Source organism: Oncorhynchus mykiss, chromosome 3 (assembly GCF_013265735.2).
Source record: "Oncorhynchus mykiss isolate Arlee chromosome 3, USDA_OmykA_1.1, whole genome shotgun sequence".
Lineage (NCBI taxonomy): Eukaryota > Metazoa > Chordata > Actinopteri > Salmoniformes > Salmonidae > Oncorhynchus > Oncorhynchus mykiss.
The window spans coordinates 63972676-63989183 of record NC_048567.1 but is presented as its reverse complement, the minus strand read 5'-3'; the positions used below and the strand labels follow the sequence as shown (position 1 = coordinate 63989183).

The following is a 16508-nucleotide window of genomic DNA, read 5'->3' as shown; positions in this document are numbered from 1 at the left end:
AGTGAGTGAGTGATGGAAGGAGAAAGAGGAGTAGGCAGGAAATGAACGAGTGTGTGTGGGTGAGGAAAAGTGGGTAGGAGAGGGGAAGACAGAGAGGTATAAAGACAGTGAGGAGGAGAGAGACAGAAGACTTGGGAAAGGAGGAGACAGGTGGAGGAGTGGATGGAGGGCCAGAGGAAGGAGGAGACAGGTGGAGGAGTAGAGGGAGGGCCATAGGAAGGAGGAGACAGGTGGATGAGTAGATGGAGGGCCAGAGGAAGGAGGAGACAGGTGGAGGAGTAGATGGAGGGCCAGAGGAAGGAGGAGACAGGTGGAGGAGTGGATGGAGGGCCAGAGGAAGGAGGAGACAGGTGGAGGAGTGGATGGAGGGCCAGAGGAAAGGGGAGACAGGTGGATGAGTGGATGGAGGGCCAGAGGAAGGAGGAGAGAGACAGAATACTTGGGAAAGGAGGAGACAGGTGGAGGAGTAGATGGAGGGCCAAAGGAAGGAGGAGAGAGGTGGAGGAGTGGATGGAGGGCCAGAGGAAGGAGGAGAGAGACAGAAGACTTGGGAAAGGAGGAGACAGGTGGAGGAGTAGATGGAGGGCCAGAGGAAGGAGGAGACAAGTGGAGGAGTGGATGGAGGGCCAGAGGAAGGAGGAGACAGGTGGAGGTGTGGATGGAGGGCCAGAGGAAGGAGGAGAGAGACAGAAGACTTGGGAAAGGAGGAGACAGGTGGAGGAGTAGATGGAGGGCCAGAGGAAGGAGGAGACAGGTGGAGGAGTGGATGGAGGGCCAGAGGAAGGAGGAGAGAGACAGAAGACTTGGGAAAGGAGGAGACAGGTGGAGGAGTGGATGGAGGGCCAGAGGAAGGAGGAGACAGGTGGAGGAGTGGATGGAGGGCCAGAGGAAGGAGGAGACAGGTGGAGGAGTAGATGGAGGGCCAGAGGAAGGAGGAGACAGGTGGAGGAGTAGATGGAGGGCCAGAGGAAGGAGGAGAGAGACAGAAGACTTGGGAAAGGAGGAGACAGGTGGAGGAGTAGATGGAGGGCCAGAGGAAGGAGGAGACAGGTGGAGGAGTGGATGGAGGGCCAGAGGAAGGAGGAGAGAGACAGAAGACTTGGGAAAGGAGGAGACAGGTGGAGGAGTAGATGGAGGGCCAGAGGAAGGAGGAGAGAGACAGAAGACTTGGGAAAGGAGGAGACAGGTGGAGGAGTGGATGGAGGGCCAGAGGAAGAAGGAGACAGGTGGAGGAGTGGATGGAGGGCCAGAGGAAGGAGGAGACAGGTGGAGGAGTGGATGGAGGGCCAGAGGAAGGAGGAGACATGTGTAGGAGTGGATGGAGGGCCAGAGGAAGGAGGAGACAGGTGGAGGAGTGGATGGAGGGCCAGAGGAAGGAGGAGACAGGTGGAGGAGTGGATGGAGGGCCAGAGGAAGGAGGAGACAGGTGGAGGAGTGGATGGAGGGCCAGAGGAAAGGGGAGACAGGTGGATGAGTGGATGGTGGGCCAGAGGAAGGAGGAGAGAGACAGAATACTTGGGAAAGGAGGAGACAGGTGGAGGAGTAGATGGAGGGCCAAAGGAAGGAGGAGAGAGGTGGAGGAGTGGATGGAGGGCCAGAGGAAGGAGGAGAGAGACAGAAGACTTGGGAAAGGAGGAGACAGGTGGAGGAGTAGATGGAGGGCCAGAGGAAGGAGGAGACAGGTGGAGGAGTGGATGGAAGGCCAGAGGAAGGAGGAGAGAGACAGAAGACTTGGGAAAGGAGTAGACAGGTGGAGGAGTGGATGGAGGGCCAGAGGAAGGAGGAGACAGGTTGAGGAGTAGCTGGATGCCCAGAGGAAGGAGGAGACAGATGGAGGAATGGATGGAGGGCCAGAGGAAGGAGGAGATAGACAGAAGACTTGGGAAAGGAGGAGACAGGTGGAGGAGTGGATGGAGGGCCAGAGGAAGGAGGAGACAGGTGGAGGAGTGGATGGAGGGCCAGAGGAAGGAGGAGAGAGACAGAAGACTTGGGAAAGGAGGAGACAGGTGGAGGAGTGGATGGAGGGCCAGAGGAAGGAGGAGACAGATGGAGGAGTGGATCGAGGGCCAGAGGAAGGAGGAGACAGGTGGAGGAGTGGATGGAGGGCCAGAGGAAGGAGGAGACAGGTGGAGGAGTAGATGGAGGGCCAGAGGGAGGAGACAGGTGGAGGAGTGGATGGAGGGCCAGAGGAAGGAGGAGAGAGACAGAAGACTTGGGAAAGGAGGAGACATGTGGAGGAGTGGATGGAGGGCCAGAGGAAGGAGGAGACAGGTGGAGGAGTGGATGGAGGGCCAGAGGAATGAGGAGAGAGACAGAAGACTTGGGAAAGGAGGAGACAGGTGTAGGAGTGGATGGAGGGCCAGAGGAAGGAGAAGACAGGTGGAGGAGTAGATGGAAGGCCAGAGGAAGGAGGAAAGAGACAGAAGACTTGGGAAAGGAGGAGACAGGTGGAGGAGTGGATGGAGGGCCAGAGGAAGGAGGAGACAGGTTGAGGAGTAGCTGGATGCCCAGAGGAAGGAGGAGACAGATGGAGGAGTGGATGGAGGGCCAGAGGAAGGAGGAGAGAGACAGAAGACTTGAGAAAGGAGGAGACAGGTGGAGGAGTAGATGGAGGGCCAGAGGAAGGAGGAGACAGGTGGAGGAGTGGATGGAGGGCCAGAGGAAGGAGGAGAGAGACAGAAAACTTGGGAAAGGAGGAGACAGTTGGAGGAGTGGATGGAGGGCCAGAGGAAGGAGGAGACAGGTGTAGGAGTAGATGGAGGGCCAGAGGAAGGAGGAGAGAGACTGAAGACTTGGGAAAGGAGGAGACAGGTGAAGGAGTGGATGGAGGGCCAGAGGAAGGAGGAGACAGGTTGAGGAGTAGCTGAATGGCCAGAGGAAGGAGGAGACAGGTGGAGGAGTGGATGGAGGGCCAGAGGAAGGAGGAGACAGGTGGAGGAGTAGATGGAGGGCCAGAGGGAGGAGACAGGTGGAGGAGTGGATGGAGGGCCAGAGGAAGGAGGAGAGAGACAGAAGACTTGGGAAAGGAGGAGACATGTGGAGGAGTGGATGGAGGGCCAGAGGAAGGAGGAGACAGGTGGAGGAGTGGATGGAGGGCCAGAGGAATGAGGAGAGAGACAGAAGACTTGGGAAAGGAGGAGACAGGTGTAGGAGTGGATGGAGGGCCAGAGGAAGGAGAAGACAGGTGGAGGAGTAGATGGAAGGCCAGAGGAAGGAGGAAAGAGACAGAAGACTTGGGAAAGGAGGAGACAGGTGGAGGAGTGGATGGAGGGCCAGAGGAAGGAGGAGACAGGTTGAGGAGTAGCTGGATGCCCAGAGGAAGGAGGAGACAGATGGAGGAGTGGATGGAGGGCCAGAGGAAGGAGGAGAGAGACAGAAGACTTGAGAAAGGAGGAGACAGGTGGAGGAGTAGATGGAGGGCCAGAGGAAGGAGGAGACAGGTGGAGGAGTGGATGGAGGGCCAGAGGAAGGAGGAGAGAGACAGAAAACTTGGGAAAGGAGGAGACAGTTGGAGGAGTGGATGGAGGGCCAGAGGAAGGAGGAGACAGGTGTAGGAGTAGATGGAGGGCCAGAGGAAGGAGGAGAGAGACTGAAGACTTGGGAAAGGAGGAGACAGGTGAAGGAGTGGATGGAGGGCCAGAGGAAGGAGGAGACAGATGGAGGTGTGGATCGAGGGCCAGAGGAAGGAGGAGACAGGTGGAGGAGTGGATGGAGGGCCAGAGGAAGGAGGAGACAGGTGGAGGAGTAGATGGAGGGCCAGAGGGAGGAGACAGGTGGAGGAGTGGATGGAGGGCCAGAGGAAGGAGGAGAGAGACAGAAGACTTGGGAAAGGAGGAGACATGTGGAGGAGTGGATGGAGGGCCAGAGGAAGGAGGAGACAGGTGGAGGAGTGGATGGAGGGCCAGAGGAATGAGGAGAGAGACAGAAGACTTGGGAAAGGAGGAGACAGGTGTAGGAGTGGATGGAGGGCCAGAGGAAGGAGAAGACAGGTGGAGGAGTAGATGGAAGGCCAGAGGAAGGAGGAAAGAGACAGAAGACTTGGGAAAGGAGGAGACAGGTGGAGGAGTGGATGGAGGGCCAGAGGAAGGAGGAGACAGGTTGAGGAGTAGCTGGATGCCCAGAGGAAGGAGGAGACAGATGGAGGAGTGGATGGAGGGCCAGAGGAAGGAGGAGAGAGACAGAAGACTTGAGAAAGGAGGAGACAGGTGGAGGAGTAGATGGAGGGCCAGAGGAAGGAGGAGACAGGTGGAGGAGTGGATGGAGGGCCAGAGGAAGGAGGAGAGAGACAGAAAACTTGGGAAAGGAGGAGACAGTTGGAGGAGTGGATGGAGGGCCAGAGGAAGGAGGAGACAGGTGTAGGAGTAGATGGAGGGCCAGAGGAAGGAGGAGAGAGACTGAAGACTTGGGAAAGGAGGAGACAGGTGAAGGAGTGGATGGAGGGCCAGAGGAAGGAGGAGACAGGTTGAGGAGTAGCTGAATGGCCAGAGGAAGGAGGAGACAGGTGGAGGAGTGGATGGAGGGCCAGAGGAAGGAGGAGAGAGACAGAAGACTTGGGAAAGGAGGAGACAGGTGGAGGAGTAGATAGAGGGCCAGAGGAAGGAGGAGTGGATGGAGGGCCAGAGGAAGGAGGAGAGAGACAGAAGACTTGGGAAAGGAGGAGACAGGTGGAGGAGTGGATGGAGGGCCAGAGGAAGGAGGAGACAGGTGGAGGAGTGGATGGAGGGCCAGAGGAAGGAGGAGAGAGACAGAAGACTTGGGAAAGGAGGGAGACAGGTGGAGGAGTGGATGGAGGGCCAGAGGAAGGAGGAAAAGGAGGACATGCTCTAGAAAGAGGGGAGTTTTTTTAATCAGGGGAAGCAGCTGGCTAATCGTGTGTGTCACCAAAGCAATCAGGGACAGGCAGAGAGAGAGAGAGAGAGAGTGTGCTCCTCTTCAGCAGACTCTCTAGTAGGAATATATATTAGTATCGCTGAAGGAACTTCACTTTAATCGTGTCCTCTCCCAGTTAAAGAGGAGATAACATTTTCTGATCATGCCTGTTGATATCAAAACCTCCTCCCCTTCCTCTCCTCTCCTCTTCTCATCTCCCCTTTCTCATTTTTTCCCCTTTCTCTCCTCACCTCTCCTCCCCGTATCTTCTCTCCTTCCCTCCCCTTATCTTCTCTCCTCTCCTCCCCTTATCTTCTCTCCTCTCCTCCACTTATCATCTCTCCTCTCCTCCCATTATCTTCTCCCCTCCCCTTATCTTCTCTCCATCCCTTATCTTCTCCCCTTATCTTCTCTCCTCCCCTTATCTTCTCTCCTCTCCTCTCCTTATCTTCTCTTCTCTCCTCCCCTTATCTTTTGTCCTCTCCTCCACTTATCATCTCTCCTCTCCTCCCCTTATCTTCTCTTCTCTCCTCCCCTTAGCTCCTCTCCTCCCCTTACCTTCTCCCCTCTCTTTCCCTTATTTTCTCTTCTCTCCTCCCCTTATCTTCTCTCCTCCCCTTATCTTCTCTCCTCTCCTCTCCTTATCTTCTCTTCTCTTCTCTCCTCCCCTTATCTTCTCTCCTCTCCTCCACTTATCATCTCTTCTCCCCTTATCTTCTCTCCTCTCCTCCCCTTATCTTCTCTTCTCTCCTCCCCTTATCTCCTCTCCTCCCCTTATCTTCTTTCCACCCCTTATCTTCTCTCTTCTCCTCCCCTTATCTTCTCTCCTCCCCTTATCTTCTCTCCTCCCCTTATCTTCTCTTATCTCCTCCCCTTATCTTCTCTCCTCTCCTCCCCTTATTTTCTCTTCTCTCCTCCCCTTATCTTCTCTCTTCCCCTTATCTTCTCTCCTCTCCTCCCCGTATCTTCTGTCCTCTCCTCCCCTTATCTTCTCTCCTCTTCTCCCCTTATCTTATCTCCTCCCCGTATCTTCTCTTATCTTCTCCCCTTATCTTCTCTCCTCTCCTCCCCTTATCTTCTCTCCTCTCCTCCCCTTATCTTCTCTTCTCTCCTCCCCTTAGCTCCTCTCCTCCCCTTACCTTCTCCCCTCTCTTTCCCTTATTTTCTCTTCTCTCCTCCCCTTATCTTCTCTCCTCCCCTTATCTTCTCTCCTCTCCTCTCCTTATCTTCTCTTCTCTTCTCTCCTCCCCTTATCTTCTCTCCTCTCCTCCACTTATCATCTCTCCTCCCCTTATCTTCTCTCCTCTCCTCTCCTTATCTTCTCTCCTCTCCTCCCCTTATCTTCTCTCCTCTCCTTATCTTCTCTCCTCTCCTCCCCTTATCTTCTCTCCTCTCCTTATCTTCTCTCCTCTCCTCCCCTTATCTTCTGTCCACTTCTGTACAAGTTGTCCAATCTTTATGACAGAGTGCATGTATTAGTCCATATACAGTGTACCGGGCCCATGTAGAGTGTTTAATAAAGATGAGGGATGTGTGAGTAGATGATGTGTACTGTGATCGCAGGCAGGTAGTGTAGTGTAGAGTAGTGTAGTGCAGCAGTGTGGCCTTGCAGGCAGAGAGAGTGGTAGTAAATACAGGCCAACTCAGCACTGTGTTATTAGCCTGTGATTTATACTGCTGTGGCTTAGAGAGCGCCCTTAGCATCACCGCCACACCACATCCCTGTAGCCACCTTGTTTTCCATTCTTCTCTTTTATTATTTCTTATTGTTGTAGCATTGTCAAGAAGGAACCTGCGGCGTACACCATGTGTATCCTGTACCATTAATAAAATGTGGAACTTGAAGTTTGAAACTTCTATTACAGGTACATGTGGTGTGTGTGCGTGCGGGACGAGGCTCCCAGGGACAGGACTTTGTGTCGGTGTGACCTTTCACGACCAGGGTCATCTCCATCATCACTGACACACACCCACATTAGTCTTCTTTATAGCCCCTGTACAGGGAGATATGGAGCGACAACAGGATTGGATAAGTGTATTAATAAATGTATTTGACAGCTCGTTCTCTTTCCTGTACTGATTTATCAAAGTATTTATCCTAGTAATGCCTAACTGCTTTCTCTCTCTCTCTCTCTCTCTCTCTCTCTCTCTCTCTCTCTCTCTCTCTCTCTCTCTCTCTCTCTCTCTCTCTTTGTCTCTCTCTCTCTCTCTCTCTCTCTCTCTCTCTCTCTCTCTCTCTCTCCCGCTCTCTCTCTCTCTCTCTCTCTCTGTCTCTCTCTCTGTCTCTCTCTCTCTCTCTCCCTCTGTCTGTCTCTCCCCCTCTCTCTCTCTCTCTCTCTCTCTTTCTCCCTTTCTCTCAGTCTCTCCCTCTCTCACGTCCTCTCTCTCTGTCTCTCTGTCTCTCTCTCTCTCTCTGTCTCTCTCTCTCTCTGTCTCTCTCTCTCTCTGTCTCTCTCTCTCTCGCTTCCTCTCTCTTTCTCCCTTTCTCTCAGTCTCTGCCTCTCTCACTTCCTCTCTCTCACTAACTCCTTCAGCACATATCCATGTTTTAAAGGTAGGTGTTTGTCATAGTATAGAGTGTCAGTGCATGTTATTATATTTTAGATTCACATCCTCCTAATGTAGATTTATAAGGCTGTGTTTATCAGGTTAGTAAAGACCAATGACATATCATACAGTTTAAACACATGTATAGTGTTTGGCCTTTAGTGTGCTTTTACTGTAAAAGACATTCCATCTTTTCTTTGCCCCTTTAGTTTGATTTCATATATTTTTGGTTTTCAACAAGCTAAGTTTTTCAGTCTTTGTTCCAATAATCTACAACTCAACACATTTTGTGACAGGCGGGATAAAACACATTACATCCATAATTGTTAGTCCTGTGGCTATTAAATGATAGGGTGTTTTATTAATTTAGCACTAATTCTTCTTGCAGTTAATGTCTCTCAAACTTAATGGGAATGAAGAACTGGTTACTGAAGAGTGAAGTTTTAAAACTCAGAACAGACAACATGCACGCATGAACACAATAACAACACACCCCATCTAACACTCAAGACTGACAGCTCAGATCCAGTGCTTGGGTGTAAAAACCTTCTGCCTGTTTTACTAGTGTCACACATAGCAGAACTTTTATCCACATAAAATATATCCCAGAGATATCAATTCCGCTTGATCGTGTGGTATTGTACAGCAGAGCAGGGCTGTAAGCGATAATGCGATAATGCGATAATGTTGTATATTATTGGAACGCTCCTCGGACCATCAGAATGAACTATGATTAGAACAGTCTGTGTTGTAATGTGCTGTATTGCTTGAAATGTGTTAGAGTTGGTCTCTATGTCTGTAATAATGTGCTCTCAGATTGGGCTTCTCATGGTGTGTGTCTGCGTCTAGGCAGACAGAAATAACTACTGTATCTCTACTCTCTCTCTCTCTCTCTCTCTCTCTCTCTCTCTCTCTCTCTCTCTCTCATTCTCTCTCTCCCTCTCTCTCTCTTTCGCTCTCTCGCTCTTGTTCTCTCTCTCTCTCTCATTCTCTCTCTCCCCCTCTCTCTCTCTCTCTCTCTCTCTCTCTCTCTCTCTCTCTCTCTCTCTCTCATTCTCTCTCTCCCTCTCTCTCCCTCTCTCTCTCTCATTCTTTCTGCTCCCAGGCAACACGGGTAATTATCTCACACACACACCCCTAACCTCTCTTTCTCCCTCTCTCATCTCTGCCCTACCACCAGCTGCACCCATAATAACAGTACTAGTTGGAGAGGAGAGGGGGAGGAGGAGGAGGTGGAGGAGGAGGAGGAGGAGGGAGAGAAGAGGGGGAGATTAAAGAGAGAAAGGAAAGGGAGAAAGAAAGGAGAAAGATGATGAAAGATTATTTTTAAGCAAAAATCTCTCTCCGTTCTCTTGCTCAGTCTGATAACTTGTTTGGTTTTATAATTCCATTTTGTGTAATTAGTGTACCTCAGAGCTACCTAAGGATAAAGGTGAAATGGAGAATGAATCGGTTTTCTCTCTGTTTACTGTCCATTTCTAAGTATACTGAGCAACTGTTTCTGTCTCGGGCTCTGTTTCCTCAGCCCATGTGACAAACTGTAAGGACTACACACACTGTTCTGACGGAAATGATTGGGACATGCTATATCAAACACACAATTACACCACACTCTGACTATGAAGACAAGTACATATATTCTTTGAGAAGGTGTATTTGTTGTTGATATAAGGTGAGGGTTAGAGGTGAGGTCAGGGTCAGGGTCAGGGTTAAAGTCACATTTGGGTGAATGATCCCATTACAAACCAACTCAAGTTCAAGTTTGTTTATTCGGCATATACACGATATACACTGAGTGTACAAACAATTAGGAACATCTTCCTAATATTGAGTTGCACCCTCCCCTTTTGCCCTCAGAACAGCCTCTAATGGCTGGGGCATGGACAAGGTGTCGAAAGCATTTCCCAGGGATGTTGACTCCAATGCTTCCCACAGTTGTCAAGTTGACTGGATGTCCTTTCGGTGGTGGATCATTCTTGATACAAAAACCCGAACTGGTGCACCTGCACCTACTTCCCCATTCACCCTCTGAATGGCTAACATACACAATTAATGCCTAAATTGTCTCGAGGCTTAAAAATCCTTCTTTAACCTCCTCCCTTTCATCTACACTGATTGAAGTGGATTTAACAAGTGACATCAATAAGGGATCATAGCTGTCACCTGGATTCACCTGGTCAGTCTATGTCATGGAGAGAGCACTTTTGTTCACTCACCGTACATCTAGTACACTGTGTAATGAAATGCTTACTTCCAAGTTCCCGTCTCGACAGTGAAGTAGCAATAGAATGAAACGAATGGGTAAAGAAAGAGTAGTAAAAAATATGTTTTGGTCAATGAGATAAATATGGAACAGTGTCTCTCTTTCTCTGTTGCATTCACTTGTACAACAGATCAGTGACATGTTATCCATTAGTGTTGATGAAAGGTAGATGTACCTGCCTGTCTGTCTGTCTGAAGGTGTGCGGAGATCCTCTGACTTCACCAGGTGTGTGTCCTGCTCTCATCTCCAACCTCTACCTCCCCAACCCTCAGATCCCCTCAGAGAGAACAAAGCCCTGCACTGGGGCTGTACGTGTGTGTAGAGTTGATCTGACTGCTGTTGCTCTCAGAACTGAGAGGGGTCAGGGGTTAGAAGTCAGTTGGTGTCTGAACCACTCTGAGGTAACAATAGGAGACTCTCCAAACTAGGCAGCAGGTGGTTAGAGCGTTGGACTAGTAACCGGAAGGTTGCTGAATCGAATCCCCGAGCTGACAAGGTAAAAATCTGTCGTTCTGCCCCTGAACAAGGCAGTTAGCCCACCGTTCCTAGGCCGTCATTGTAAATAAGAATTTGTTCTTAACTGACTTGCCTAGTTAAATAAAGGTTCAAACAAACAATAAATAAACAAATAAAACGACCCATTGTGCTCATATGCCGTCCATATTTTTACAGTGGATGATTTTATTTAGGTAATTTAAGCTGTAATCTGCTTCTTTTAAAGAATGATAAATTATCTGCTTTTAACTTTTTAAGAAAAAAATTAAAAGGTACATTACTATTATCTATTCAAAGCTCTTTTGAAATGTTTGGTCTGCTACCCTCATGGACCCGTAGCCTCCCTTGATGTTTGCAGTTTTAAATGAACAGACAGCCCACTCCACCTTCTAACCATGTCTTGACTTTGAAAGCTGATATTCAAATAGGTCTGAGTGTATTTCCAGTTCTGCTGAGGGAAGGTGTGTTTGGCTGTATGAGATGACAGGGGCTTCTTTCAGTGTGCATAATGTTGTTTGCTCCAGTGTGTATCTTTCACAAGGAGAACTCAAGGTTAGAGCACAGAGCTCTAGCAGAGATCTGGTTAACTCTACTTCTGCGTATGTATGTATGCATGTGTGTGTGAGAGAGAGAGAGAGAGAGAGAGAGAGAGAGAGAGAGAGAGAGAGAGAGAGAGAGAGAGAGAGAGAGAGAGAGAGAGAGAGAGAGAGAGAGAGAGAGAGAGAGAGAGAGAGAGAGAGAGAGAGAGAGAGAGAGAGAGAGAGAGAGAGAGAGAGAGAGAGAGAGAGAGAGAGAGAGAGAGAGAGAGAGAGAGAGAGAGAGAGAGAGAGAGAGAGAGAGAGAGAGAGAGAGAGAGAGAGAGAGAGAGAGAGAGAGAGAGAGAGAGAGAGAGAGAGAGAGAGAGAGAGAGAGAGAGAGAGAGAGAGAGAGAGAGAGAGAACCTGTTGTTGTGTGGTTGAATTAAAGAAGTATTCCTGGTTCTAATTTAACTCGCTTTAGTAACAGCTCATACTTTTCTAGGTTTCACAGTGCAAAGCCATGTTCATTCTCTGGTTCTAGACCCGTCTTCATCACTATAACAGGTAGGTCATCTGGCGATATCCCAATCACTATACTACACCTGTCTTCTTAAGGAGAAACTGCCTGTTAGAACACCCCCAGGAAACTATGTTAACTGGAACAGAGGGTTCCACTTCCCAAATTCAGGATGGATTTTGAGATGCAGATGTCATAAAGTCAGAGTTCCTGAACCAAGGCACAAAGTAATTGGGAATATAAACTGCTGTGCTTTCCCAAAAAGGTCTGCTGAGAGATGCTGCAAGCAGACAGCAGGATTCACACCCAGAAAATAGGCTATTTCAAACATTCATGTATTGATATAACCCAGAAAACATCCCAAGCCCTTGCTTGCAGTGCAGTGTGTCAACTAGACTACGCCTCTGTGTTCATCCATTAAACTAATGCTGTATTTGTAGATATTAGTATGACTGAGTGGCTGTCTCAGTCTAAGTGGTTTGTATATTGGGAGGAGAATGCAGTCAAAATGCTGTGTGTGCACCCTTGCACAAAAACACATACAGAACACACTAACACAGGGAAATGCTGTGTATGTGTATCCTTGCACCTGTAATGAAGTGATTATGCTGACTAAGAGAGAACAGTGCTGTAGTCACACACACACACACACATACACAGTGCAGTGTAATGATGCTAGCTAACCTAAATGGCTTGGTGCATCGCTGATAATTACCCTGGCAGGCCTCTGGTATTGAAACCCCTAAACAGATCAGAGGCAGAGAAATAGGAAATAGTAGACAGTAATATGAAATTGCAAGCTCGCTCTACCTTCTGCAGGACGAGAGATGAACGTGTGAAAGAGGGATGAGGAGAAGAGCAGAAGTCAAAAGCACATCTGGAGTTCTATAATTCTGGATGAAACAGAATCAGGTATACAGAGATCTGGGTGGAAGAATGCCTCAGTAATAGAAAACTACTGTAGAGAGGACATCCAGGGTCATTGCACTGAGACGAACCAACCCCAAAGTCTAACAGATGCACGCAGGGAAGCACACAGTCATACACACAGTCACACACACACACCCAATCACACACACACACGCACACCCACTCTAAGACACAGACAACCACTCTCTCACACACACACACACACACACACAGGGAATAGAGTGTCCTCCGACTCTGAGTAGTAGTAGTTATTAGTATGAGATCCAGGGAATCAGAGAGAGGGGTTGGAACTGTGTAAAGAGTCCACTCAGGACTACTGAAGGACTCAGCTGACGGACTGGGAGGAGGCTGGAGGATGTACTGTAAAGAGAAGGGAGGAGGCTGGAGGATATACTGTAAAGAGAAGGGGGGAGGCTGGAGGATGTACTGTAAAGAGAAGGGAGGAGGCTGGAGGATATACTGTAAAGAGAAGGGAGGAGGCTGGAGGATGTACTGTAAAGAGAAGGGAGGAGGCTGGAGGATGTACTGTAAAGAGAAGGGAGGAGGCTGGAGGATATACTGTAAAGAGAAGGGAGGAGGCTGGAGGATATACTGTAAAGAGAAGGGAGGAGGCTGGAGGATGTACTGTAAAGAGAAGGGAGGAGGCTGGAGGATGTACTGTAAAGAGAAGGGAGGAGGCTGGAGGATGTACTGTAAAGAGAAGGGAGGAGGCTGGAGGATGTACTGTAAAGAGAAGGGAGGAGGCTGGAGGATGTACTGTAAAGAGAAGGGAGGAGGCTGGAGGATATACTGTAAAGAGAAGGGAGGAGGCTGGAGGATATACTGTAAAGAGAAGGGAGGAGGCTGGAGGATGTACTGTAAAGAGAAGGGAGGAGGCTGGAGGATGTACTGTAAAGAGAAGGGAGGAGGCTGGAGGATATACTGTAAAGAGAAGGGAGGAGGCTGGAGGATGTACTGTAAAGAGAAGGGAGGAAGCTGGAGGATGTACTGTAAAGAGAAGGGAGGAGGCTGGAGGATGTACTGTAAAGAGAAGGGAGGAGGCTGGAGGATGTACTGTAAAGAGAAGGGAGGAGGCTGGAGGATGTACTGTAAAGAGAAGGGAGGAGGCTGGAGGATGTACTGTAAAGAGAAGGGAGGAGGCTGGAGGATATACTGTAAAGAGAAGGGAGGAGGCTGGAGGATATACTGTAAAGAGAAGGGAGGAGGCTGGAGGATGTACTGTAAAGAGAAGGGAGGAGGCTGGAGGATATACTGTAAAGAGAAGTGGAAGAGAGGAAGAGTGAAAGGAAGAGGAGAGACGAGGATGGAAGATGGTAGTGTAGAAGGACAGATAATGAAATGAAGTAAAGAGGGGGAGGGTAGAAGAAAAGAGAGGGGGGTGAGGAGAGAGAGGTGGAAGCTTGTAGTTCTTAAAAATAAACTAAGGGTTTGATTCCAAAATGCAATAAATGCCAATTTTTCACGTTTGTCATAGCATTTTCCTTGATGGCCAAAAAGCTAAATGTTTGTCTAATCTGACCAGAGTACCTTCTTCCATATGTTTGGGGAGTCTCCCACATGCCTTTTAGCGAACACCAAACATGTTTGCTTATTTTTTTCTGGCCACTCTTCCATAAAGCCCAGCTCTGCAGAGTGTGTGGCTTAAAGTGGTCCTATGGACAGATACTCCAATCTCTGCTGTGGAGCTTTGCATCTCCTTCAGGGTTATCTTTGGTCTCTTTGTTGCCTCTCTGATTAATGCCCTCCTTGCTTGGTCCATGGGTTTTGGCAGGTTTGTTATGGTGCCATATTATTTCCATTTTTAAATAATGGATTTAATGGCGCTCCGTGGGATGTTCAAAGTTTCAGATATTTTTTTACAACCCAACCCTGATCTGTACTTCTCTTCAACTTTCTCCCTGACCTGTATGGAGAGCTCCTTGGTCTTCATGGTTGCAGACTCTGGGGCCTTTCGGAACAGGTGTATATATACACTGATATCATGTGACACTTAAATAAAGTCCACCTGTGTGCAATCTAACTAATTATGTGACTTCTAAAGGTAATTGGTTGCACCAGATCTTATTTAGGGGCTTCAGACCAAAGGGGGTGAATTCACCACTTTTCCGTTTATTTATTTTTTACAATTTTTTGAAACAAGTAATTTTTTTCATTTCACTTACACATATTTTGTGTTTGTCCATAAAAATAATTTTAAATTACAGGTTGTAATGTAACAAAATAGGAAAAACGCTAAGGGGGATGAATACTTTTGCAAGGCACTGTATATCGAAGAAAAAAATGTGTAAAACTATGTGCTATGTGATATTTGCACAATATGAGACAAATGTATTATGTTCATATTTATTTATGTATTGATACTTTATTACATGTAACTGTTAAAACCCAATCGGGATGCTTTTCCTATTGGAGTTCTGTTGTTTGGGGTGGAAATACAGCATAGCGGTTTGCCACAAAACAGGATTATTTGTCTCTCTAAAATAAAATGACCTTGCAATATATTCTAAACTAAGTCATGTCTGTCTTTTCACTAGCCCATGTCATGGTAAGACAGAAAATGAATATCTATCTCGTTCATAATGTGTTTTTATTTCATGTCAATTTACCAATATTTCTGAAAACGAATATATCGCATTTTGTAATTAAACTCTTCAAACTTTACTGAGGCATGTTTGGTTTAATTCAGCCCTGTGTCTAAACAGCCTTTGTATTTTACACATTCTCCACCTCCAAATTCTCCATTTCTTCTACCTCCCCTGGCAGGGTGTGTGAGGGAGTGAGTGTGTTTCCAGAGTGGAGAGTTAGGCCTTTTGCATCATTGATGTTCACACTATTAACACATTAGAGAGGCAGGCGATCTTCCAGAGGCCTGCCGGTATGGAGACAAACACACAGATCTGCATGCAGACGTCAGATCACACACAACTTGATCAGGAGATGGAGAGTCCCGTAACTGATACAGTGAAACAGCATAATAGTGGTACCTACATTTACATATTGGTCCTTTTGCACTTTGATGGAAAATGACTCATCAGTACACAGTTCTAGAAGACCAAGTAAAATCAGTCCGATTACTGGATCTTCTTGGTGAAGGAGTCCCAGAGAGCAGCTAGTTGGGCCTTCAGGTCCTGGGCCAATGGGTCCAGCTTCTTCAGCTCCTCTCCATAGGGGGCCAGGTTCTGCTGGAGCTCCTGGGTTCTCTGGGTCAGCTGTGTCTGGAAGCTCTGGGTCAGGGGAATCATGCTCTTTTGGAACTCTTCCAGGTTCTGGTCCATTTTCTGTTTCAGCTCCTCAGTGTAGGGGCCCAGCTGGGCCTGCAGCTGCTGCACACTCTTCTCCAGGCTTCCCTTCAGCTCCTCACTCTTCTGGAGTAAAGTGGTCTTCAGGGTGTCAGAGTCCAGGGCCTCAGCGTAGGTGGTCATGTCCCTTTTCAGCTCCTCCACCTGCCTCTGGATGTCTGCGTTCCACTCGTCAGAGTAGGGCTGCAGCTTGGCTGTCATGGTGCTCAGGTCCTTCTCCAGACGAGCCTTAAGCTGCTCGGCCTCCTGGGAAAACTTTGCCAGCAGGTCCTGAGTTAGAGGAGTCACCTTCCCGCGCATGGCCACGGTGTACTGGTTCACAGCATCAGCACTCTCAGAGACCATGGTGCTATGGAGAGAGAGAGAGAAAGGTCAACACAGAGGCAGAGTTATTGAGGTTAACAAAGAGGTAGTTAGTTACTCAACAGTTGTTATGAAACACCATTATATTGTGTTATTTTCTACATATTGAGACTTACTTGACTTCGTGTGCCACCTCTGACTGTCGGATCTTCTGTAGGGTGTCCTCAGCGGTGAGTGTTGCCTTGGCGACGTAGTCCCAGAATGCATCTTTCACCATGTCCAGCTGTTGCTGAGACGGGTCCTGCCACAGGCCTTCGGCATTGCACCCTTTAGGAGAGGCCGTGGATTATTTTATTTTCAGTCTAGACTGGAGGTTACTTGAGATGATACATTTACTCCTTTCATTGATATTACACTACTGCTACATTTAGTATTGTCAATTTGCTCCCTGTCAAAAATACAAACACTACAGCCAAGTGTTGATAAATGAAAAGGTATTAAAACGTATTCTCCACTCACCAGTGAAAACAGCAAGAGCAAGCAGCACTAAGACATTCATGACTGGGCTGTAGGCTGTTAATTGGAGAAAACAATACAATTGGTGAATGAAATATTAAATTCAGTTTCTCATCACAGATATTATTGTAGCCTGTGTGATTACAAAATGCCTAGAGGCAGCTAGTGTCTTACCTGCTTGAGAGAGCTTGTGTCCTTGTTTCTGGTAGTACTGTGTACTGCAGGTATCAGGGCTGTGTGTATATATAGGG

General features: G+C 48.3%; 2 protein-coding genes across 2 annotated transcripts in view; one reads left to right on the top strand and one right to left on the bottom strand.

The window, feature by feature from the left end:
* The window catches only part of LOC110520380 (ephrin type-A receptor 6), a 262278-nt gene that overhangs the window by 185093 nt on the left and 60677 nt on the right, over window positions 1-16508 (top strand). The window lies entirely within an intron of this gene.
* LOC110520383 (apolipoprotein A-I) lies at window positions 14708-16505 on the bottom strand. The gene is made up of 4 exons (XM_021597663.2): window positions 16432-16505; window positions 16261-16314; window positions 15918-16068; window positions 14708-15787 (listed from the first exon to the last, which is right to left on the bottom strand). The coding sequence occupies exons 2-4, from the start codon at window positions 16298-16300 to the stop codon at window positions 15211-15213; spliced, it is 768 nt and encodes a 255-aa protein (XP_021453338.2). The 5' UTR covers window positions 16301-16314; window positions 16432-16505; the 3' UTR covers window positions 14708-15210.

Excerpts from the sequence above, each read along its gene's own strand:
- LOC110520383 (XM_021597663.2), bottom strand. The coding sequence starts at position 16,300 with ATGAATGTCTTAGTGCTGCTTGCTCTTGCTGTTTTCACTG. Across the intron at positions 16,069-16,260 it reads TGCTCTTGCTGTTTTCACTG|GGTGCAATGCCGAAGGCCTG; the intron begins GTGAGTGGAGAA and ends CCTCTCCTAAAG. Across the intron at positions 15,788-15,917 it reads GAGGTGGCACACGAAGTCAA|CACCATGGTCTCTGAGAGTG; the intron begins GTAAGTCTCAAT and ends CTCTCTCCATAG.